The 26,470-nt window shown below is 40.5% G+C and overlaps 1 protein-coding gene across 5 annotated transcripts in view; it reads right to left on the bottom strand.

Annotated features, from left to right (window-relative positions):
- Bank1 (B-cell scaffold protein with ankyrin repeats 1) overlaps positions 1-26,470 on the bottom strand; it is a 270,011-nt gene that overhangs the window by 16,830 nt on the left and 226,711 nt on the right. For all 5 annotated transcript variants that reach the window (XM_017591004.3, XM_039102804.2, XM_039102806.2 and 2 more), the window contains exon 11: positions 17,846-17,917. In XM_017591004.3, coding sequence (XP_017446493.1) covers positions 17,846-17,917 — 72 coding nt within the window. The remainder of the gene's footprint in view (positions 1-17,845; positions 17,918-26,470) is intronic.

Here is a 26,470-nt window from a genome sequence, read left to right on the forward strand (position 1 = left end):
GGATGAAAACTACTTTGGTTCAGCTAGAATTTGGTTACCTAGCCCTGGGTGGAGGGGATCTTTGTCAAGAAAGGAAGAAACTGGACAAACATGAAATCATAACATAAAAGATTGAGAGATGGCAGAGGGGTGCTCTTGTCTATATTGTGGGAACTGATGGAATTCAAAATGATTTCTCTGGAAGGAAGGTATTTTAAGCTCTAGGTACTACCTTTAGTTGTCTGAAGGGTGCTAACCCTAGTTGTGTGGACTGACCACTAATGTCCATTTCAGTTCTGAGGAAGCCTCTCTCAGTAAGTCCAGGACCAGAGACACTGGAAGACTTTTTTCTGGAAGGTTTCCTTGCATCTAAACAGTGTCCATGGCAGACATTCTGGCTTCCTGGAAGGAGTTCCTTGACTTTTCAGAAGTTTACTGCTCCAGAACTAACAAGATGTCATCAGGTTAGAATCCCAGGAGAAATGGAGACTGAAAGCCAGCCTGAGGGCTGACTGGTTGAGCAGCCAAAAGCACAAAGAGCCTTTGAGATCTTGTTTCTTCTACTACTTGATATTTATCAGCTTCCTCACAAGCTCAGCTCCTGAGGTGCAGTTTCCTGGAGTGCTCAGAGCCACCCTGCTAGAGCAGGAGGGCAGCATCGTCCTTAGAAGCTATACCGCTTAACCATTGCTTTACTTCTGACATCCTAGCCCAGAACCCATTTTTATCTCAAGTAACCCATGCAGCTAATTTTCTGTATCCGTGAAGGAACCTCCAGCAAACTATCCCCAGAGAAGAGCCAACTGAAAATTCGCTTCATATGTAGGCTTCACTGAATTACATACTGCATCTGGCAGGTGTTAAGATGACCCACTGGGTAAAGGTGCCTACTACCAAGCCTTGAGACAGGAATCTGGTCCTGAGACAATGGACTCTGCAGAGTTGTCCTCTGGCTACACTTGGCGCTCCTACCACTATGCCACTCCTCCAATCCATACAACTTAGTAAAGAACTGAATCCTTCTTAGTACGTTTTGTTTCAAGTACCCTACCCAATTTCAAATTCTTCACTTTTAAATTGTAAACAAGATGACTTTCAGGTTAGAAAGAAGCATGTATTGTTCCTTCATAATTACATAAACACAACAGAAAGACTCAAATGGAGAGAGGGAGGGGGAGGGGGAGGAGGGAGGAGGGAAGAGAGGGAGAGGGAGAGGGAGAGGGAGAGGGAGAGGGGGGAGGAGGGGGAGGAGGGAGGAGGGAGGAGGGGGAGGGGGAGGAGGGAGAGGGAGGGGGAGGGGGAGGGGGAGGGGGAGGGGGAGGGGGAGAGGGAGAGGGAGAGGGAGAGGGAGAGGGAGAGGGATTCCAATTTCAAGTCCTAGTGGTGAGCCACTGTGGACAAGCTAATTCCCCACATGCCTGCTTTCTCTGCTTTCTCTTCTCATGAGCACCTGCCCTGATAAATTATTATTAGGTGGGACAAACTCCAAACAAAAGCCACCTGGAAACTTCACTACCTCCTCCTTCAAGGCAGGCTCATGATTCTAAATGTAGGGCCTATAAATTTTGGCAATGCTGGCAGGTAGGTTTCGTCACACCCAGCTTCCCACTTAACAGAGGTGGTAATGGCAGCTTTTCCTTCCCTCCCACCTTTATGTTTCTGTTTACTTTGAGAAAGTTAGTATTCTCGTTATGTAATTTTCATCAAGAAGATTGTCACCCTACTAGCTGCATGTTTGAAACCCTTGGTCATACGATGTAAAAGCCCAAAGACGGACTAATGGCTTAGTTCCTTTTAATTTCTCCTTTTAGTATCCTTTCATTTGATTTGAATGCTGTTCACAGAAGCAACAAATAATCTATTATGTAAATATTTGAATGTGCAGAAGATGTCAGAAAGCATTGAGTTGAAATTCTGTTGATGAGTGACTGGCTAGAATATGTTTGACTAAAACTTTGGAATGAAAAAAAAACTGAATAAGGCTTGCTATTATATAACAAGGCCAATGTGAACGATTTGCTTGATAAATACCATGCAGTTACAAAGAACATAATAAAAGGGATGACTGCCCCACGCAAGAGCTTACACTTCAGAGACAAATAATGCAGGATAAAAAGTAAGCACAGAAGGGAAAATTAATACAAATTAAAAGATGAGTATGGGGAAGAGATTTTTTTCTCTCAACCTACAACTTTCTAGAAAGATACTATACTGATTTTACAATAAAAAATACTGTTTTTCCAACTCGGCTTCCACCATGGAACATGTTACTATCTTTGTCCTTGTAGGATTGCACTAGAGTAGGAACTATACCCCACACTGTAAAGACCATTCCAGTTCATTTTTATCTATTCTTTTCTCTCCTGTTCCATGTTCCCCTTCCCCTTTCCCCTTTTGTCTTTCTCTCCTCATCTTATTTTCTCTTCCCCTTCCTTTCTTTCTTTTCTGTGCATGTGTATATACACCAGATCTCATACATGTGAAGGCCAGAGGCCAATTGCTCAGGTCTCTTTCTCAATCATTCTATACCTTATTTTTTGAAGTAGTGTCTCTTGCTGGATCTAGAATTCTCTATTTGGCTTAGATCATCTGGCTAGCAAGCCCCATGGATCTGCCTGTCTCTGTGCCCTTAGCTCTACCCCTAGCCCTGGTATCACAGATGAGCTTCTCTATCCTGCCTTTTACATGTGTGTCAGGCATCAATACTCAAAATAAGCAAAACACCAACCAAGCAATTTCCATAGCCATTTCTTTTCATAGTAAAAAGATTAAAGCATGTTGTATAATATGTTCACAGCAAATTACTCTGTAACATTGGAAAGAACTCCTTGGTAATAGGACTTAATCAGTGGATAGATGTAAACCTGGCTGTGTTTTGTTAATGAACCTGAGAACTGGTAGGCAACTAGACCATGATCCACAGGGCAAGTTGAGTGACATCTGGACTAGAGACTTATTTATAAACTCTAAATAGAATCTTCAGATCTCCTTAACTTAAGGGCTGCATATATATTTGGTATCACTTCATTTGTCTATTGGCTTTAAGTTCCATTTTCTCCTAGTACCTGGAAAACACAAGAGCACTAGGAACTGACATGATTCTGATTTACTAGTAGACCCCTCCAAGATAAGTACTGTGAGTGTCTCGGAGCTTCTTCATGTTTAGTGTTCATTCCCTCTGCTGTTTTCTCGATTTAGGATTATACTCATGTGTACATACTGTTCTTTTCTCTTTGTCTCACAACCCAAGAATCTTATGTTGTTGTTCTGCAAACATATTTAATGACAGCACTCAGTCCCAAAGTCTAAGTAGTCAGCGAGGTATCTATCCATTCTACTCTCGGGTGCTATTTGTTTTCTGTTTGTACAATCATGCGTCACCAGCACTGTTCCCATAGGTCTCCTTGCCTGCACTGTTGTTTATTTTGTAGTGACAGATTCAGAGCATATGATTTCTGAGTATAAACATGCTTAAAGCTCTGAATCCTTTCTGCCACTCACATTTTCCTGGAACTGTTATGTCACTCTTAGCAGTGTGGAAGTGCCTTTCCTGTTATACTTTTGACTGTATTATATTGCTTAATTTAAAACAAAAGAAAAAACAAAACAAGAACACCCCCTGGGCCCTCCTTGTTACTAGGCCTCTTTGGGTCTGTGGTTTGTAGCATGGTTACCCGGTACTTTATGCCTCATATCCATTCATAAGTGAGTACATACCATGTTTGTCTTTCTGGGTCTTGGTTACCTCACTCAGGATGATCTTTCCTAGTTCCATCCATTTACCAGCATTTCATCATGTCTTGTTTTTAATGACTGAGTAATACTCCATTGTAGAACTACTACATTTTTAAAAATTCATTCTTCAGTTGAGGGACACGTAGGTTGTTTCCAGTTTGTGGCTATTACTAACAAAGCTGCTATGAACACATCTCCCTGAGAAGGATAAATAGATTAGACACTGGGAAAGTTGAAGGATGGAGGGAAATGAGTGGGGAAGGGACTAAGGATGTGTACAGAGGGGATGAACTGGAGGAGGATTTTGGGAGAGAGTACTGAGAGAAAAAACATGGATTTGGGGGTGGTGCACTTATGGGAGGAACTACAAACCAGGGGCAATGGAAATTCCCAGGAGTCTATTTGGGTGACCCTCGATAAGACTCCTAGCTTTGATTGAGAAATTGTGTGTGAACACTGAAGATCTATTCCCCAATTGGTTCTTCATCGATCAATAAAGATGTTAGCAGCCAATGGATGGGAAGAAGAGGTGGGAATTCCAGGTTCCCACAGGCAGGCTACTAGATTCAGGAGGTGGAAAGGGATATCACCTTGCTTTGAAGGGAGAGAGAAACACCAGCCATATGAGATCTCAGGTGGAGTGATCATTGGCTGCTTCTCAGACTGGGTCTGGGGTAGCAGGTGGGAGATTAGAAACACAACTAAGCTGAGGGCAGCTTTAGAAGTATTTAGCCAGGAGTACTGGAGGGAAGGGCACACTGGCTGTGGGAGGCTTAGAAATGCTCAGCTATTGAGCTAAAAAGCATCTTAAAATAAGCTAATGTGTATGTGTACTGCATTCATGGATCCAGGGGAACCAAGGCGGTGGCTGGTAGTACAGTCTACCTGGAGCTTAAGTAGGGTAGTCAAACCTATATACTACCCCTAGGAATGGGGGCTGTGGAGCCTGAACAGGCCATCTCTTGGAACCAGGCAAGTCTTCTTCCAATGAAGGGACTGGGCACCAATCCAGCCACAAAACCTTAGACCCACATTTTGTCCTGCCTAAAAGATATGCAATGGTAAAAATATGGAGCAGAAATGAGAAAAGGTCCAGCCATTGACAGGCCCAGCTTGAAACCCATCCCATAAGAGGGAGCCAACCCTGGCACTATTAGTGATATTCTGCTATACTTGCAGACAGGAGCCTAGCATAACTGTCACCCAAGAGGTTTCACCCAACAACCAATGGAAATTGATGTTGAGACCCACAGTTGAACATTAAGTGGAGCTTGGGGAATCTTGTGGAAGATGGGGAGAAAGGATTGAAGAAGCCAGAGGGATCAAGGACACCATATTAAAACTACAGTATCAAATAACCTGGGCCCATAGGGGTTCATAGAAATTGAACTGCCAACCAGAGAGTGTGCACGGGATAGACCTAGTCCCCCTGCACATATGTAACAGTTGTGAAACTAGGTCTTCATTAGGGACTCCAAAAGTGGGAGCAGCCACTATCTCTGACTACATTGCCTTCTTTGGATCCCTTTTACCCAACTAGGTTCCTTCTGCCTCTGTTCTAAACTTTGCCTCCCTATTCCCTGCCAAGGATATTCTTGTTCCCCTTTTAAAGAAGGAGTGAAGCATCCGCATTTTGGTCATCCCTCTTGAGTTTCATTTGTTCTGTGCATCTAGGGTAATTCAAGCATTTGGGCTAATAGCCACTTATCAATAAGTGCATACCATGTGTGTCTTTCTGTGATTGGGTTACCTCACTCAGGATGATATTTTCCAGTTCCAACCATTTGCCTACGAATTTCATAAAGTCATTGTTTTTGATAGCTGAGTAATATTCCATTGTGTAGATGTACCACATGTTATGTATCCATTCCTCTGTTGAAGGGCATCTGGGTTCTTTCCAGCTTCTGGTTATTATAAATAAGGCTGCTATGAACATAGTGGAGCATGTGTCTTTGTTATATGTTGGGGCATCTTTTGGGTATATGCCCAAGAGAGGTATAGCTGGGTTCTCAGGTAGTTCAATGTCTAATTTTCTGAGGAATCTCCTGACTGTTTTCCAGAATGGTTGTACCAGTCTGCAATCCCACCAACAATGGAGGAGTGTTCCTCTTTCTCCACATCCTCTCCAGCATCTGCTGTCACCTGAGTTTTTGATCTGTGCAGGCTAACAGGAACCAGATGTAGATCTCTCCTGAGAGACACAGCCAAAATACAGCAAATACAGAGGCGAATGCCAGCAGCAGACCACTGAACTGAGAATGGGACCCCCGTTGAAGGAATCAGAGAAAGGACTGAAAGAGCTTGAAGGGGCTTGAGACCCCTTATGAACAACAATGCCAAGCAACCAGAGCTTCCAGGGACTAAGCCACTACCTAAAGACTATACATGGACTGACCCTGGACTCTGATCTCATAGGTAGCAATGAATAGCCTAGTAAGAGCACCAGTGGAAGGGGAAGCCCTGGGTCCTGCTAAGACTGAACTCCCAGTGAACATGATTGTTGGGAGCAGGGCGGTAATGGGGGGAGGATGGGGAGGGGAACACCCAGATAGAAGGGGAGGGGGAGAGGTTAGGGGGATGTTGGCCCGGAAACCGGGAAAGGGAATAACAATCGAAATGTAAATAAGAAATACCCAAGTTAATAAAGATGGGAAAAAAAAGGAAGAAGATACGCATAGTCTTAACTGCAACTCAGTAAGACAAGACTGGTTGATATCCGTGGGAGGCTTCTCCTTTTCTAATTCTCAATAGAAATTTTATTTTAATTGATATGCTATGAGAATAACTAGAATTTTCCATAACAAAGAGGGGATGCTGATAATGAGCCTCTTTATTTTATTCCTAACTAACCTCAGCAGGAAACTAGAAATTTATTTCCATTTATTTTTGAGAAATTATTATTCATTTTTTATAAATATCAAAAGCATACATGTTAAAATAATAAAGGTATATGTGTGTCATCAACCAAGATTGTTATGTATTTCTTAATGAAATAACTGATATATTAGTATTTCTGTATGGAATGTTATAGAACTCTTTTACTTAGAGTTGAAATTAGTAACTGCTAAAATTTATCCTATAACATTACACAACATTAACATTTCCTAATTGTCCAGTAGTATCTAAATTTTTATTTTAATACCTCATTTGATGTAATTTTCTTAATGTATTTTTCCTAAGATAGTGCTATGTTTTTATATGGAAAGAATCTCCCCGATAGTACATTATTACATTCTCCTGTTTTGCAACTTGTTTTCTGTCTCTCTCTCTTCCTTCCTTTCTCTTTTTCTTTTTCTTTCATTCTTCTGTTCCCTCTCTCTCTTCCTTCTTTTTTCTATGATTTCCTTGCTGATGTCTCCTCTCCATTGTATTTGCCATAGGCTTTGCTAATTGCCTTTAAAAAGTGAACACACACACACACTGTATGTGACAATTAACTTTAATTGTCAACTCAGCACAACCTACAGTCACCTGGGAAGCCTATCAGGGAGGGATCTAGATCAGGTTGGCCGGTAGGGGTGTCTGTGGGGGCTAGGTCTTGATTGTTGATTGACGTGGGAAGACCTCCACATACTGTGGGTAGCACCTTTCCCTAAGCGTGGCATCACAGACTGTACAGGGGATGCTGAGTGCCAGGAGATAGGCATGGCTTGGTTTCTTCTGCTTTTGATTGTGAATGTGGTGGAGTTACCTGCTGTAACTTCCTGCTTCTAGACTTCACTACATTGATGGAGTGTCACTAGGAATTCTGAGCTAAAAAACAAAAACAAACAAACAAAACAAAAACAAAAAACAACCAAAAAACAGTCTCCCTAGGATGCTTTTTTTTTTCTAAGATATTTTAACATAGCAACAGAAATGAAACTGGGACATTTTGTATATTTGCAAATACTGATTTTTTCCCCCTTCAAATTAGTTATTCCAGAGTTTTGGACATTATGTTTTGATCTATTTATACCCCCAACCCTTTCCAGATCCCAGTCAACTTCATATCTTTTTTTTTGTTAAACCTATAAGACCATTATGTGTTGTCAAGTTATTCTTCATTATGTGGCCTTTCATCTGAGTGTGGTCAACCTACCAGGGGCTCCGTTCTTAGAGAAAACACTCTTTCCTGCTCCAAGCGCCTAACAGTTGTCAATAGCTCCCCACTATGAGTGGGACTGCACTCTCTCCTCCCCTCTCCATACTGGGAGTTGGTTGGCTCTGGCTTGCCTAACTTTTGTGTTGCAGTCACGACTGCCAGGAGTTCATAAGTACAGTTGTCCTGCTGTGTCCCCAAGGCACTGCTTCCTTGTTGTCACACACATCCTTTGGCTCTTACTCTTTCAAATTCTACCTTTCATTTTCAACTTTTACTCTTAGTTCATTAGCTTTCATCCAATTTCATGCTTTTATAGTTGAATATCGAGTTTTTTAAGAGTGAAAGATTTTTGAGACTGTGTAACTAGCTTTGTTCATAGACATATGTAATATGTGTGATTTCTAAGTATTCAGTTGTATTTTATTTTTTTTCTTTGTCTTAAATACAAATGTCAAAATTTTCTTCAGTTGCTTTCATTTATACCCATGTTATTCATTTAAAAATATTTTGCGGATAACAAAATAGCTAAATACTGAATCATACCTTTATTGACGATTTTGTTAGTAAGCACATAGAGAATATTAGAAACAGAATTTATAAAACTCAGTCTTATATTATCCTAATTTTTATCTATTTCTGTCTTTTTTGACTTTTTAAAAAGTGTCCTTATTGAATATTCACAGAATTTAAAACTTTATATGACTATGATTATTTGTCTTTTTTGTGTTGCTAGATTTTATTAAAATATTTTTGATACTTTTATAATAATTTTATTATGGATTAAAAGGGGTTGAATTCTGGTTTGGAGAATACAGGGTAGAAGAAGGAACAATGGGACAGATAAATAATACTGAACACTTTTCGAAAAAGTCACAAGGAAACCTAGTACCATAAAAGCTCCCTAAACTATGTATGAACACATAAAAATTCAAATGGAGTTATTTTATAATGATGAAATAGACCCCTAGTAGGTATCTACGGCTAACACTCACACACACACAAAATTCTAGTATCATGAATGGGTCTCTTCTTTTGTTGAATAGCCAAAAACATTGCAGGCCATCACTGATATTCTTGATTACCCTCCAATACTTGATGGTAAGACCCTATTACTGAAGATACCACACTTTCTTCCGGAACCAGCAGGACAGCCGCACAAGGTTAATTATGACAGCATGTACAAACCTGTGCAAGCCCAAGCAGACCAAGCTTCACCAGGGAGGTGGTGCTAGCTCTCTGTAACAGTAAAGCCCTAGAAGTCAACCAGGTTCCAGTGGAAAGCCACACGCTCAAGAATATTTGGGTAGCACAAATTTTTCTGGGAAATGGGGGGAAAATGATACAAAGTCAGGTGAGTATGGAAGTACAGGTTCTATATGGGATGAGTTGGGAGAGGGAGGGTGAATATGATCAAAACATGTATGAAATTCTCAAAAAAAAACCCTAATAAAATATACAAAAGATGTCTGATGTCTTTCTTGATTGCTCTCCACTGTAGGTTTGTCTCTCTCTAAACCTTGAACTTCCAGGATTGGCTAGTCACTCACCATTGAGCTTAAGAGGTCCACTTGCCTCTAATTTCTCAGCTCTGGGATTATAGGTGTGATCATACTGAACTGGTTCTCATGCTCAGACTCAAGTGTTTTATAGATTTAATAGATTCACTATCTGTTATCAATTTTTTGATACTAAAATCTATTTTAAAGCTCTTCAGTTTAACTAATTATTCATATAGAATATATTTGAGGCAATGATTTCATAGTAACATTGAATTGCTATCTTTTCTAAAATCTTAGACAAGCGAAAATATAAAAATGTTTTGTATTTCTTATGAGCTGAACACCTAACTAAATACAAGTTACTTAACTTGCAGTTCCCTCCCCAAGTCGTATTCCATTGTATCCAATTTCTAGTACTGAGATTTCTAACTTTTAAAACTTATTTTGATTTTCCCCATTTAGTGAAGACTGATTCTTTTCTCATACCATGTATCTTAATTACAGTTCCCCCCTGTACTCCTCCCAGTCCCTCTCCATCTCCCCAGCCCTGTGGTTCTACTTCCTTTCTGTGTCTCATTAGAAAAGCACAGGTTGTGAACAGAAGATCACAACCAAACATGACAAAATAAAAGAGAAATCATCACTTCAAAGTTGGACAAGACAACCCAACGGAAAGAAAAGAGCCCCAAGAGTAGGCCTAAGAATCAAACACACTCGTTCATGCACTCAGAAGTCCCATAAAAATACTAAGTTGAAAGGTACAATGTATATGCAGAGGACCTGGTGCAGATTGTGTATAATCTTTCTTTTTTAAATGATCCTTGGAAATTTTGTACATTATCCAGTCTGGTGGCACTCCATCCCTCTGTCATGTCTGTCTTGTTTTGTTTTTCCTTTACAAAGCATTATAAAAAGATCTATGTAAAATCTTTCTCAAATATCCCGGGGCTACTCTTTATCTTCATAGTTAAAAGATTTGCTGTGATGTGTCTAAAGCTAGATGCTTTCCCTAAATCACAGCAGTACAAGCCATTTGAGTCTCCTTCCTGCCACATCATGTAAGTCAGTGGTTATGCATTTTAGCCTACCTAGAAAACACCCATCATACACAGGTCAGATCTTTCTTTTTCATGTTTTCTTCTTAGTTTCTATTGTGAAAAAAAAAAAAACTTTCTTAGTACATTCTCTACTAAACAATGGAGTTTTCAGGTTCAGTCCCTTTGTTGTGAGCAACACAGAGTTTGGCTTTCTATTGAAATACCAGCTTTTTAATGTTTTATAATTTGTTCTCATCACACAATGCCTTTTTTTCTTTTTTCTTTCTTTCTTTTTTTTTTTTCTGGAGCTGGGGACTGAACCCAGGGCCTTGCGCTTGCTAGGCAAGCGCTCTACCACTGAGCTAAATCCACAACCCTCTCCTTTCTTTAAAGTCATGATTACTCTCTGTCTGTCCTTCCCTTAAAATGCTGTTAATCCATTTTGTTTCCATCTCAACTTAATCCAGGACTCTGTTGTTGCTATCTATTCAATCTGCGTATGACTTCTCCATTTCTGACACACCTCCCCTTTCTCTTCTCTATTCTTACTGATTCTTATTTTCTCTTTCCTCTGCCTCCTCCTCTGCCTTGTCAGGTTGTTGTTCTGTGAGACATGGTGTCCCCGTGTAGCACAGGCTGGAACTTGGCTATGCTATCCAGGTTGATCCTGAACCCATTCACCTGCCTTGGTCTTCCAATTGCCAGGATTGCAGGTGTGTAAAACATCTCTCATTGTTCACCAAGAGACTTAGTGTTTTTCTGTCCTTTGGTTCTATGTCTTGTTCAGGTCATACTTTATTGTCAGGCCTAGGAATGCAGTGGGTTTTGATAGAAGCAGCATAGAAATTAGGACCTCAGGAATAGCAACTTTTCCATGTAGAAAGGGACAAGATTTGCTGGGCCTACATTCCTGCCTGGGCACATGGGACCTGTGGGATACTTGCTTATCCCTTCTCCCCATCATGTAGCTTACCGGAGAGCTCCACGGAACTATCAAAGAAACCACATTCTCACACTTCCTCACTGTCTACTGGAGGTCACTTTCTCTATGTGTAGACATAAAAGTTGAAGAGGAGAAGAAGCCTTTGAAAAGAGGAATAAACTGGGGTGGGGTTTCATAGTGAAGGAGGGATTGGATGGCTTCCTTCTCTGTGGGAACATGGAAGCCTCATTTCATAGACTGCAGGGGTATACTGTTGACATTGGTCTAATCAGTCACCTTAAAAAAAATTGGGACTAGCCCTAGCTTCTTCCAAACTCATTTTTTTTTTTAAATTTCTGTCTTTATTATTAGAAAGTTTGTATCTCTTGGGTTTTGCCTTCATTTCTGGCAGAAGTTACATGGTGCATGTTAGCACAGTCCCATTTTAAGGAAAGAAATGAGAAAGCATACAAAAAAATTTCAGGTATAACTTTAACAAAAAATACCCTTTGTGAGCAATATGACGAATGGAAATATAAGTTATACTGGAAAAAGCAGCTGAAGCCATTATTCTTTTATGGAGTACAAATGATCACATTTTGACAATTTTCCCTCTTTTCTATTTAATATTTCCAGAATTGGCAAGCACAGCCTGACTGAAATACCACAGGGCTAAGAAATCGCTTTCCCCCACATAAGATTAAAACCTTCCACGTTTCTCCAGGTCTCCTGCTTAGAGACAATTTTATTATTTAACATTTATCAAACTGACCAGCACTGTGTACTCTGAGAACACAACACTGTGCTCCCTGACTAAACCTTTCCCATGGGCGTGCAAACCCTGTCAAAAGACAAGCCTATAGAAATTCTATAGTTTGGACTGAAGCATTGGGCAGACTTTGCCAGGGGTTATAACAAATTTATAAGCCCAAGGGGGCCAAACACTAATTTACAAAGCAAAGTTTTAGTGAGTGGTTATTCAATATACCAAAATAGCTGTCATTATCACAAACAAATATGTTCTTTCAGATCTTTAGTAATGATAAAATGATTCTTGATATGTTTTTATTTTATACTTTAGAAAGAATTTTGACTTAAGGGAAATGTATTCCAAACATAAGAAATCCACCTATAATGAATAATAATGTAAAGTTATCTATGGAAAATTTACATAGAACTTCTACATTTACATACAGGCTGTGAATGGCAAACAAAATTTGGAAGTTCTATAAATAAATCTTATGCTTCATCTAGATCTGGGGGTGCTTGTTGTAGATATTTGATTAGAATGGGCATATCCCTGTAAATTATGGTTTGCCCTGAGTAACAGCAACCGGAAATCCTTCATTTGAGCCTTTAATTGAGATGAACAGATGATGGGTGAGCGCCATGACCAGGGAGGCTGTTTGGTAATGTTTTAGTTCTTTGGGTGCTGTGTTTCTTCCTTGCAGTCAAAGAGGACCGTGGGGAGAGTGAGTAAAGTGGAGTTGGTCTTGGTAGAAAAAGCCCAAGAGAAACAACACAGGAACCATGGGCAATCTGGAAGCTGAGAATATAATATAGTTTTGTAAAGTTCATGTCCTTGAGGAAGGTTCTTCATGAACTTCTCGTGAGTTCTGATGATGTCTAGATCATGGTCTAATGGCCTGATAACTGCCAACCTATTTTATAGGATGCTTGATATTTAGCAAACACCCAAATGGTGCAGAAGCTCTTCCCTCAGTGAGAATTTTATGAATTCATCAGCCTTCAGAGATCTCTGATTCCAGAACCCTGGCTCACTTCAAATATGCTGACAGGCTCTATTCCCCTGGTTTGTGGCAATGAACATGCCTTTGGCTTCTTCCTGGCTCAGGGTTCAGAAATGGAGCAGAACAGAAGAGCATTACTATATCTGTGACGTCATTCTTCGGCATTTTCTGATTTCACAACCAACTTGGGAATCTTGACTTTAAAACTGAATTTTGGTGAAAAAAATTTATCTGCGATCCCCAGTCCTTAGCACTTTCTCCTCTTCAAGATGTAAAATTCTAGTCAAAGAATTCCTTTGAGTTCCCACAGAAATGGTGCCAATTAATTTTTTTTCCTGTTCCTCAGGAAAATTCCTTGGCTCAGCAATAATGTCACTTCCTGGCAACCCCTTGGCAGTTTTGAACTTAAGAGATTCTGAAGTGCTTTCAGTTTCCGTGGGGGAAATAATTGGCTCTTCTGAGTCCTTTTTCTTCCAGGACACAGTAGGAGAAATACATTATTTAACCCCTTTTCAGGTAACCTGTCTAGGTCCCTTAGAAACTCTTAACTCATGAACATTTCACAAACACCAGCCCCCCCTTCTCTCCAAAGGCATCAGCCCTGGCGAAGTGTCTACTCTCATTCTTACTACGTAATGGAGTCCCAGGAGAGTTGACAAACACCCTGGAACCTGTCAGAAGCAGTGTTTTTCCAGGATCTGGATGACCATAATACCAAAACAGCTTCAAGAAGCACGGCGGACAATTTAATGCCAAATGTCCCTCCCAGGCTCATGCCTTGTTTGCTTGCTCCCAGGTGATGGTGCTATTTTGGGAGGGGATTCCAACTTTACAAAGTACAGAAACTCCAGAGGCAGCAGGGAGCAGGCCACTCTCTCTGCTTCCTGGCAGCCATGACATAAACTACTCTGCTATGCCACCCTTGGCACATGAAGAAATGAGACCTCTGAAACCATGAGCCAGAAGAAAGCCTGCTCTCAGGTTGGCTGCTCAGGTTTTTTTGTTACAGTCAAGAACATCCTGCCTGACATAAAAGCCATGTAAATGCTCAATACTTTCATAAAGATCCTTATATTATTATTAATTATTATTATTTTTCCTCATGCTGAAAACTAACTTTCCTGAAGGTTATAGCCATCAAGGAGATTCTGAAAAAAAATTGTTTTTAAGTTCTAATGCTCCCTTACTTTTAGAAATAGCACAGTATTTTGTTCTTTTCTGGTAAATTCTTAATGTCTAAGAGTAAAGAAATATCCTACTGTGACTAATTTAAAATGCTACAAATACGTTGGATTTAAGAATCAAAATAAAAAGACATCAAATAACATGTGACATTTTTTCAGTCCCCAGAGGCCTCTAAGATATGTTTAATGAAAATTGACTTTTATGGAGCAAATTAGTCAAGAGTCTATAACTAGGTAGGTGTACACAATCAATAAAACATGGCATTATTGATAAGGTTCATTATATGACTTGTTTCCTTTCACCACTCTCTCTAGCCTTTTATCCCAACACAGGTGAAAATTATTTTTTCGACATACATCGAGGAATATTAATCAATCCTTCTAGGCTTATTGGAAACTCTCAGCTCTTCTTAAATGGCTTTCTGTGGGACAGATATTCAGCTTCTGAGAACAGACTTTCCCCAAATTTTTACTATCTTTGATCTTCTGTGAAAGAGGACAAATCCTGAAATTTCAAAATCTCACCTTCAGTGCTAACAGAATTGGATTATAACCACAAAGCAGAGAACACTTACCTGGGAGTGGGGCTGTGTTGAACTGTCAAAGACCATACAGACTTTCCTGTACCATCCACACTGTGTCTTTTAAAAGCTTCTATAATTTCCTCAGTTTAGGGACCTTCAGGGGAACATTCTATACCCAACCCCTAATATGGATTCTGTCCTAGTCCCCAAGAGGCTTGTCACTATTGCATTATGCAGATTGCAATGGATTCAACTTCAAAAGTTGTATCAGTATTGTTCAAAAGTCCTGAGTCTCTTCTGAGACTCGAGGCAAGTTCAGCTATGAGCATTTGTAAAAGTCAAAAGGAAGGTTGCTTATGTCTGACATACAATGGCACTTGATTTTAAAAGGAGGACAGGGAAGACAACAGGGAAAGTTTAGGTCAATACTGAAACCCAGTAGGAAAATCACTACCCATCTCCACAAAGAGCTCCACGGGGAGCTTGCTGTGACTCGTTCCTATTGATGACTGCTCTTAGCATACATGGCCTCTCTCTTGGGATAGATCCTTCGTTGGCTACAGGTTCTTTTTGGAAGATGTTCTATACTTTCTGTACATCCAACACCCTTGGTTCTCCATCTCAACCTAGACTTCACCTTCATGTTGTCACACACAGGGGCTCTATGAAGGGACTCTGATTCTGCTACACATTGCCTAACTTCAGTGCCTTTCTGAAACTTCAATACAAATTTCTATGACTCTAACTCTTACAACCTGGCTGCCTGCCACACCAACAGCTCTATGTAGATGACAATACTGAGTTTTGCTTCTAGGTCGAGCTATTGCCTGGCCCACTTGGATCATGACGATAGTTGCGAAGTGCATGTGTGATTGAATTTTCCTAGGTGGATATTTTCAAGGGAATTCCTTTAGAGACATGCCCTATTCAGGATCTCCTTTTTTCTCCCTCCAGATGTTCTCCTTCAAAATGAGTATTTTTAAAATTAGGTTTCAGTTTCAAACTCTGAAGCCTTTGACGGCTGGGGTCTTACATTAAGGTGTTGCTTCTACTGTATTAGTACAGAGTTGACACCCACTATTTATGCTAGGGATTTCTATAAACCTTTCTGCCCTGTTACTGTAAACCCAGCTAAAGGCAGTGAGTAAAGATGTATACTTCGCTGCCTTAAATTCATCTGCCAAGCAACTTAGTTCATTGTTTTTCAATTCTGGCTTACTGACGTCTTCAGGACATGAATAGCTGCTTTGCCAGAATGTTTCATCAGTGGCACTTTGTTCCATTATTTGCTCCTGCTTAAAACCTTGTGAGCCTGGTCTTTCTGTCTGTATTTCTATCAACATTATGATCTGCCATACTCCCACCAGAAAGGCTCATTAATCTCCCTCTCTAGCACTCCAGGGCTTCTCCGAATTTCAGCTGTAAACTCCTCCACACTTCTTGTTCTAATGAACTATATGGTCAGGTTTATTAGCGCTACCCTCTACTTACACCACCAACTTTTGGTGTTAATTACCTTTCTTGTTCAAAGTGCCCAACAGAAGTAAGTTAAGGGAGAAAGTATTCATCGTTTGCTCATAGTTTGGGAGGGTAGGACCCCCATAGTGAGAAAAGCTCAGATGCCGAAGCAGATGGGTTTGGGGCTATGGGAGTTTGCTTCATCTCAGAAAACCAAGAAGTAGGGAGAGTTTGTATCAAATATAGGGCTTGTTACAAACCTCAAGGTTCACTCATGTGACTCACTTCCACCAGCCAGGGCTCACTCTGTTCTGTAGCCTCTGCACAAAAAGCTACAGTGTTAAAGCATAGGGAACCCCTAACATCTAAACCATGGCATGGATAAAGCACAGGGTTAATGTTAAACATGGATAATTGCCATTTAAAGACAGTGGCTATTTTGCATATAGACTTGCAGCCGTGTACCTCAGTAATTCATGGAAGAGTCAAGGTTCAGCTTCCTCGTGTATTGTGTCCAAGTGCCATGCCACTAATCATGAGTACCTTCTAAGTACAACTTAGCTGCAGTGAGGAAAGCTACTGAAGTGCTGAGTGATAATCACTGACAATACAGCCTTCTTTGAACAACAACTCATAGGATCCCAAGAGCAGGTCCATTGAGTTTCTGTGCAGAATATTGTTCAGCGAGTGTCAGAAGTGGGGACAGCCTGTGCCTAGCCTCTTCAAAATGGCGCAAAAGGAGAGCGAGCATGTGTGTGTGTGTGTGTGTGTGTGTGTGTGTGTGTGTGTGTGTGTGTGTGTATGAGAGAGAGAGAGATAGAGAGAGAGAAAGAGAGAGAGAGAGGGAGGGAGGGGTGGAGGGAGAGAGAGAGAGAGAGAGAGAGAGAGAGAGAGAGAGAGAGAGAGAAGCTTCTGTGCCTTCTTTAGTTCAATGTGTCTTTCTTAAGGTGACATGATTTAGGACTGCAGTTATGCATCTGCTCATAGGTTACCATAAGCCCTGTGTCAACTGACTTTTCTGGTTTTTATATTTTATATTTATTTAGTCCTGACTGTTGCAAAAAGCATTGTACTAAACTGCCTGCCAGTAGGTTACAGTTAGTACATATTAGGCTACTGGGTCTAATTAGGCTGTAGAGTCTCTCCTTGGAAAGGACAAAAGTCCAAGTGAACACTAGAAGTAAAAACTGTCCCACTCATTTGAGATGTTTGTGGGACTATAGTGGCCTTAAGTTCTACCCTGCACGATAAATGATTGTTTGCAAGGTGTTGCATTGAATACTGAAGGCAAGAACATACTAGGAAAATGGTCCCACCTTTCACTGATATCCACAGCTCACTATAGAAACACCCAAGCTAGTCTTGTACTTGCCACTTTACAGATCTCTAAAGGGGACCTCGGATGCAAGCAATGGACTTTGCCTTATTTGTCCTTCCTGGTGCCCTGATAACAACATCACCACAGGCAAGACGATGAGGGGCTTTCCCTGCCTCTGCTGATGAAAATAATTGTTTTTATTGTGCGTGGTTGTTTTGGGGTAAGATACAAACTGCAAAGTAAGATCGATCAAACTCAGTCGTTTGTATCTGACCTAAGAGGCTTTCTGCAGAGTTCCATGATTTCTTGAAATCTGACTTAGGCGGGTAAGTAGACTGAAGTTAGCATCGATACCTGGTTTCTTAGGGAGACTGTAGCACTTATCACCACCATCAGATTGTCTTCTGGCTGCCTTTTGTTGGAACACTGTAAAAAGCATAGTACATAAAGTTTATTAGACAAAGGCATTTAAGAAGATAAAACACACCGTGGGAACCTCCATGAAGACCGAGTGCAATGTATCATTTTCCTTAATAACAGTATATGATTTATATTTATTTCCCAGTGTAAGGATTTCCTTTGTAACAATATCCGAACTGTATTCAATTTTGAGTGTAAGGACTATTAAATCTGTAATTTTCTCATCTGTGCAGCTTATCAGCAATTTTGGAAAGCGTTTTCTTTGGACAGAGTCTGTCAATGTTGACGTTACCAGCTTTCCTGAGCTGGTAAAACCAAGCCGATTCCTTCTTGATATCAGATAAAGACGAAAGATCCATTTTGTTCGAAGTGATATATGCTAAAACCCACGTGGTGGTTCCGCTCGCATCGGGACTACTCCTTCAGGCTCGGGGTTGATCAGCAAGCATAATTGTTTCTTCTTAAACCAAAGAGAAGCCTGTTGTGTTCCACAGATAATAAAAGAGGCACTCTATTCTTGCGTCATCTACCCTGACCTCAGACCTATGAAAGCAGCTTGCTTGAATTACTTCATTATCTGAAAAGTGCTTTGTTCTCATTTATTATTTCGCACATGAAATTCTGGGAATTAAGTCAGCATTACTCACCCTGTTTTGCAGATGAAAGGTAAAACTCAGTGTTTAATATTTATTAAGCACCCACAAAGTTCTGGATACTTTCGAGCATTTGTTAATGAAACAGGCCAGATTCCTTTACTACTCTACTTTTTGGAAAATGAGCATCCGGAGTTACATTTATTTTTTTATGGGCAGTCTGAATTATGGGGTTTGGGAACTCCAAGAGGCCTGGGAGATTTAGTCCAGCCTCATATGTTTATAGACAAGGAAGTAACCAGCTTGTAAAAGGGCTAAGTGAATTTTGAAATGATCCCAGAGTTGTTAGCAGAGAAATGATTTAGACCCTTAAGCTTTGGCCTTCAGTCTCTTGCTTCTACCCTACTTAGTAACTGTTCCCTTTTAAAGTTTGGGGAGGAGGCTGGGAGGAGCAACAGGAGCATGGCCTCACTCTTGTTCCTGGCATCTCAGCAGGATCTTCCTATAAAATGAACGGAGGCCCTCGGGGGCAAGGAGACAGCTGCCTGGCACATGGCCGCCGTTACCTGGAGAAACAGGTCCATGATGATCAGGGAGTTCTGCCGTGGTTCTGCTCTGACTTAAACCACTCTAATATCAAGGTCATATATGGGATTAATCGAGAATACATACTTTTAACTTTTTAAAAACAAATGTCCCGAATCAAATCGACATTTATTAAACACTTAATGTCTGAGATGATGTCAAGAGAAAGATTATTCCTCCCCAGGTCCTCAGGAGACATGAATATAATGTCAAATATGAGGCATTTGAGAAAACTTATACACTCTAAAGTAACATCTCTGGTTGAAAATCGGTTTTCTTTGCACATTCTGGGTTTGTTGTGTTTTTCCTTAATAAAGTACAATGTGGGTATCTGGGATGTGAGTGTTCTTTAGAATAGTAGATTTCCCCTGGAAGTCCTATCTGCTCTTTTCTTCAGCTAGTTCTAGTTGCCATGGCATAGAGTGATGACAGGCAGCCCGTGTTTTTGCTGATACTGTTAAGATGAAATGGAGAAGTGCCTAAGACTGGAACACTGAAGTTTGGCATCACTAATGGGGAAAGCGACTTGAACTCAAAGGCGAATGCAAACAGTAATTTGTCCAATTAAACAGCGGGTTATTTAAGCGTTCATGGATTCTGCTGAGGTTTGAAGCTGCAGAGCGTTTGCAAGCAGACTTCTCCTCCCAGCTTCTTTGGTGTGAAGTTCACTTTAAATCCAATTTACCCATTTACCCTTTACCCTGGATCCTTTTTTTTTTTTTTTGAATACTTTCTGCTGGCAGCAAATGTTTGGCCCATGAGATGAAAAGTTAATGCTGACCCGCTGACCCTGACCTTCGGGTACTGTGCATTAGTGGTATTTCTCTAGAGTTGAACCAGGGTCAATCTGGAGTCAAGAGCAGGCCAACTGCTGGGATGGTTGATGTGTGAGGAGACAACAGAGCTGTGGGTGGAGGGAGGAAGTAGGTTGCAGTGCTAAGTCCCATTAATGTTTAATCTGACAGAGAGTTCCGTGCCTCACCTGCACTGCACCCATGAGCCCTTCCTTCCCCCTGAGCTTACTGATAGGTTTTACATCCTTATAGAGATTTAGACTCAGCCAATGGTCTTCTCAGTGATTTGAAGTTTAGAGGCATTTTCAAACACAACAGAGCTATGAGGAAAGACCTATTATTTGTGATCAGAAGGCTCGGACTAATAGGAAAAAGAGAAAGTTAAGTCACAGAGCAGAACGGTTCTTAGAACGGTACTGACAATGGTGACCCTATATGCTGAATTCTTGGTAAGCATCATTCCAAATGCATTTTACCCAGTCAGTGTTCAAGGAATGGACCAGTGCAACTTCTGACATGTCAATTTGGATAACCTTTACCCAGAGTAATCTTGTTTCTCTTGCTACCTATGGTTAGAATTTGAAAAGGAAAATTATGAACACAGTACATACCTTGTCCTTACCTTTAAACACAAGAAACCAATAGAGGGATAAAACCCCAACAAACAAGCTTTGGGGTTTAAAATAATCTTAAACATTACAAGTGTCCAAATGACACCCTCATTTGTGTTAAATATTGGAGAAATGGTATCTGTAAAAGTTTCCCCAGAATAGAAATGACATGGAATGGAAAAATTAGCATAGTATTAAATATTCAAAAATGTTAGGCAAAGCAGAAGTAGCAGAGGAGGAGAGAGTGAATGGAACAAGTTCACTTGCACAGTTTGTCTTTCCAGGCTGTTCTGCAGGAACACTACTCATGCCACCCTCGTTTATTGTCCCCTCAGAGCAAAAGAAGTCATGGAGAGTGCCTCTTCCCGGAAAAACAGACAAAGCACCGTCAGCATTGTTGTCTGTGTGGCAAGCTGGTAAAACTCCAGGGCATAGCAAATGTCATTCATGAGGATTCCAAATAGAAGGCACAAACCCCATAATACTCTGTGCCCATCAGTGTGAGAAGTGAAAACATATATTCTATACTGTGTCCTGAGTTTGCAAGTGATGGGCTCTTAGATGGGACTTCTTTATTATTCATTAGATTGCAAACTACTAGCCCAGCACTCTACAAACAAGGTCCTGGGGTGCACAGATCTATCAGTTCCCAAACCTTCCTACACTTTGCTGTGTTCATTTAGATAGAGGTCAAGCACACTACTAGTGACCACTGATGAGATAGGACAGAGGTGACATAGTCAGGAAGGACAAGAGTCAACACTCAGTCCTTGTAGTCTCGTTTTTCTCATCTGTCTCCCCACTATGTGCTGTATGAGAGCTAACCACCAAAGGCAGAAAGGGGAAAAAAGAAAGCGAAAGCAACAACCCTTTTCTGCAGGAGGAAAATGCTATCACCCTATAGGTGGTCCCAATGGCTCATCTGAGCTTAGGGAAGATATGTAACCTTTATAAGAAAGTACACACACACACACACACACACACACACACACACACACACACACACAGAGAGAGAGAGAAAGAGGGGGGGAGAGAAAGTACAAACACTTTGGTAGTTTGAAACTTATTTCATCGTACTGACATTCTGACATTAGTTCCATCTCGTTATCGGGAATGTTTATCAAACACAGGTCAAGAATGCAGATATAGTCATATCTGCCATGTAATTTGAGGATCTTTTTTGCCTGGCATACAGACTTAGGCAAATGGAAACTATGCTTCGGTGTCTAGGGAATATGTGTGTCTACTCACCAGCCAGCACACATGGACATATGCACACATGCACAGTCAGTAATGATAGAACATTCTCCTTTATAGATTGGCAGTGACAGAAGAGTGGAAAGCACATAATGACTTGGAGGTAAATGACATGGAAATGAAAGGCAAGGGTGATATTCACAGATGCTTAGCTTCCTAAGGAGAAAAACATTCATTTTCTTTCCAATTCATAACAGAAATGTGGGCTTTATCAGTAAGTTACTCTGAAAATCCTCTTTCCACACAGGAAGTCTCACAATCCGTTATTTCCTCTAATTGTAAGCAACTTAGTTTAGGGGGAGGAGGGGTAGAAAGCAAACTTTTTCTTTGAATATTCAGTTTATACAAACAAGACTATATCTATTTTAGAAATGTGTCCTATGTAGGAAGTGAGTACATTCTGGAAGAAGAGAGGTTGTTTTATGGGACTGGCAGCTTAAGGCCATTACAATGAGTTTGTATCAGCTAAGGCTCCACGCATCCCAGGGTAGGCAGAGCCTCCTTCAGGCGAGCAACATATAAGGAACATTTGCTCCTTACCCAGCTGGAGGTTGGCTGGAATTTGGTCATTTCTAGTCAGTTAGAAAATGTTATGAGAGAGTAAATACTAATTGAGTAATAACCAAAATCTTTTATTCTTATTTCAAAGGGAAATGACTTGAGTCGTCAAGAAGCCATTGGAAGCCTTTAAAACTATTAGACTTACAAAAAAAACTATTAGGTCTTTCCCCACATTCAACATGACATATTAAGGGTAAATCGTGCAATTGAAAAAAAAAAGGTGTCTGACGACACGCCCATCGTTTGCTCACGTGTGCAAATCTGTCAATTCACGCCAAAGCGAATTTGGCCTCATTTCCACTTTACAGGAGCATGGAACTGAATCCTCAAAACCAATAAGATTCATCCTTGGATAGGTGCTCTAACAGGTCTTCTCTGAGGACAAGGACAACAATTCATTAAACAGCCATATTGCTTCTGTTCAATGAACAGTACATACTCAGTCATAATGATAGCTCCTTTGTGGAACCGGACCAGTTCCAGAAAGATAAAGAACTTCCCCTGGAAAGGCAGGAACCCTAACCTGACGAACTGAAGGATGACTATGTCACTCTCTTCTGACAGGACCTGTAACATGCATATGGTATGCTGAAGATAACTGGTTTGGATGACGTCACATAGGCAGACACTGGGATGCAAGGCCTTGGCTCTAGGACCTACTTTAACCAACTTGAATATATTTCTTTACTAATGGAGACAGAAGCCATTCTACTATGCCACTCTTACAATCATAGGGATTAATTTTCTTCAGGTTTTATAAGAGCCCCACCCCATTCACTGTATGTAATCAGTTCCAAGTACAAGTGAACTGTAAGTGGAAATTCTCTGAAGGCAAAGGAATCATACTTGACATTTTAGGCTCTTCTCAGCAGAGACTCCCTCAAGAAGGTCATATGCAACTTTCTTGCACTGAAAAAAATGCCAATGATACCCCCAGAGCAACTGCAAACTGAAGGGGGAATTGTATTCTGCCCCAAGTCAGCCACATGGATGCAGCCCTATCTTTGTTCTATGAACTGTATGACAGGAGAATGAAAAATGGTTCCTTGATGGGAAAAACTCTCCCTAGTAGGAGTTTTACATTTCTGCATGATCTAGGATGGAGTTGAACTACCTGTCCATCTATGCCATACTGATTATCACTTTCTTTCCTTTATTTGCTTTAAATAAAGAATTTGGTCACTAAAAGATATAAATCTATAGAAATCTCTATATTTTTGATGCCCATAAGCACAACCTTGTCCCATATAAGAGGAAGAGTAAAGTGTAAAGAGCATGAGCTCTGAGAACAGGGAGATCATATACGAAAAAGATGCTTTTTAAAAAATGAACAATTCTTGCTGCAGTTCTTAATCTTAGGCTGTATTTCACACAATAATCTGAATCAGGAACATGTCTCCTGATTAAACAGATGGATGTGGATCCAGTAAACAGGGAGACCACATAAGAAAAGAGTTTTTAGAGAATGAATAAATTTTTGTTGCAATTCCTAATCTTAGGGTGTGTTTCGCACAACAGTCAGAACAGGGAAATGTCTCCTGAGAAAATGGATGGACGCATGTTCAGCTTTGAATTAAGTTACATTTCTGGGGGTGGAAAATGGTGAAAGGCTACAGGCAGGGCACAGCTATGCTTCCATATGAGCTCTGCAGCAGGTAGAGCTGTCTGCGGATGTCTTGGAGCTTTGTTCTGTTTTGTCTGTGCTCTGCCCTGAAAATCAGTAGTGCTGCAAACATTGGCTGTTTTGGAGCAGGAGAAATTCAAGATGCTGACATAATCTTTGTACTGTCTTCCATTCCGTCGTCACGTGGATGGAGACCCTGCCTCTTCCACCATCTGTTCGTTCATCAGCTAATATTTATCAAATTCTCTTGGTTTATGAATTCTGCATTCAACAAGGATCTCATGATGGGAAGGACTATTCAGAGGAGGCTGATCTCTTCCACTGTTAAGGTTAGAGGGGGAAAAGAAATATGAACGTATGAAAGTGAGGCAGAAGGAGCTCAGGGCTCACCCTTCACAGGTGTGGGGAGAAAAAATGACAGGAATGCTGCGGATGCGGCTTTCTAGTGTCATCATTTCCGCAGCACACTGAAACTCTTAGCATCAGTCCACTTATCTCTGGAATGAGGTTGGCAATGTAAACCACACAGGGCTCGCACGTGAAGTTGCCTCTATTGCTATCCTGAGTGTCATATGAAGCCCACATATCTCAGTTGGCCACAGACACTGTACTTCATTATCTAGTTTCCCTAATGTCTGATTCTACTAGAACCCAAGAAATGCATAGAACCCTTTCCCATGTTAGAATTAGTGTACCAAAGCCATTCTCTGCTCAGATCCTGAACAAAGGTATTTCTGCAATGGTTTCCTCCATCCCTCTGCCTTTTTCTTTGCTTAGTCTCCGAAATGACATACTTACATTCTTTATTCTGCTTTCTTCTTTTATTCTATACTTTACAGATTCCTCTTTGGCTATTTTACACTACAGGTACTACATCCTGCTGCCACTCTGTGTTCTGGCCAGAACCAAGGACAGAGTAAATTGATGTCCTTCTCATGAATGGATAGAATGGATGACTTTCTGGGAAATGATGGACATTTTCCTTTATAGATGCACTTGAGTGTGAGGACTAGGAAAGATGTGGAACAGTCTTCTAAGGCTGGGGGTATGGGTGTGCACATCTGTGCTTGACTTTTCACTGCGATTTACACTCAGATCCTCATGCTTGCATCGACGTTATCTCCCCAGGCCTCATTGCTTATTCTGAATATTTTATCCAAAAGTTTAATTGACTTTTGTAGAATTAAGTAAGAACTATCAATCTAAATCCAACCTTGTTAATGAAGACTTAGAAAGCATGATCACAATTAAAATTTTTCTCTACTCATTCTCTTTTACTTTACATTTTCATTTCTTTTGAGAGCTTAATATATGAGTAATTCATTTATACAGTCACCACCACTCCTTTATTCATTAATTTCCAAAATTTAAAAAGAAATGGTAGGAATAATGGAGAGGGAATTTAAGTGGGGAGAAGAATGGAAGGGTAGGTTATAGGGGGGATAACTGATACAAAGAATACTTGCAAAAGCCATATGGAAACATACATAATAGAAAACTTTAGCTGCTGTTACCCTAAATAGAGTATTATCTTCTCCCAAGAATCATAGTTTATAAATAAAAAGCCCATTGACAGATTATGAGATATTACTATGAGTTATTAGCTAGGAATATGCCAGAGACACTCCATGTTATTGCTAAATGCTCTTAGTTGCACAGTATAAGAGCTGAGGACCTGTTATTGCTGAAGACAGCTCACTCTTGGGGCATAGAACACAGAGAAATCCAACTTGCACTAAGACGCTAACTATCTGCTTTCTAATTTCATAGTAGAGGAAGGTAGTGAATTTCACCCAGCTATGCGACCTTTCAACTACAATAATGATGGTCATCTCAAGCTATAGTCTTGGGTACCATAATGGTATACATGTTATAGAGGTAACCAACTGCTTGTATTTAAGGTTCACTTCCCAAGAGTAAATCTGACCAAGAACATATGGCTAGAGAGATTACAGGTCCCAGGAATGAACATACTACTATTTTGCTAAATGGGTACAATATCAAACTACCATGTGGGTTCTTATTTCTCTACTCAGATTAGTATAGATCTGAGACTTCATCAGAGAGGTTTATTGGTACAGAGGATAGTATAGTTAACATAGAAACTCACAACTGGACAAAATGCAGAGACTAAGTCGCTGTGGAGTGCTGACCCACAAATGGGATATTTACATCACCTTCATATCTCCAAGGCCCAGATACCATGGTGGAGAAGGAACAGGAAGATAATAGGAGCAGCAAGAAAACTGGAGTAAAAAAGTATTTTCTGGACAGAACAAGACTGAGGTATTCATGATCTCACAGCAGCCTGGGCTGCCTGTGTAAGACCTGAAAAACAGCACATCTTTCCAGCATGGACAGAGGAAGGACTCTGATGACCGCACACCTCAAGAAGGAGCCATTGACAGTGGCCTCTGGGAGTGAGTCAGTTTTGTTCAAGGTTATAGGCTCCTTGTTAGTAAACATTGTTCTAGTTTGTACACATGAGTATGTAGGCAGCATAAAATTGGACAAGGTAGATTATTAAAAATAAA

The sequence above is a fragment of the Rattus norvegicus genome, chromosome 2 (assembly GCF_036323735.1).
Source record: "Rattus norvegicus strain BN/NHsdMcwi chromosome 2, GRCr8, whole genome shotgun sequence".
NCBI classification, from domain to species: domain Eukaryota; kingdom Metazoa; phylum Chordata; class Mammalia; order Rodentia; family Muridae; genus Rattus; species Rattus norvegicus.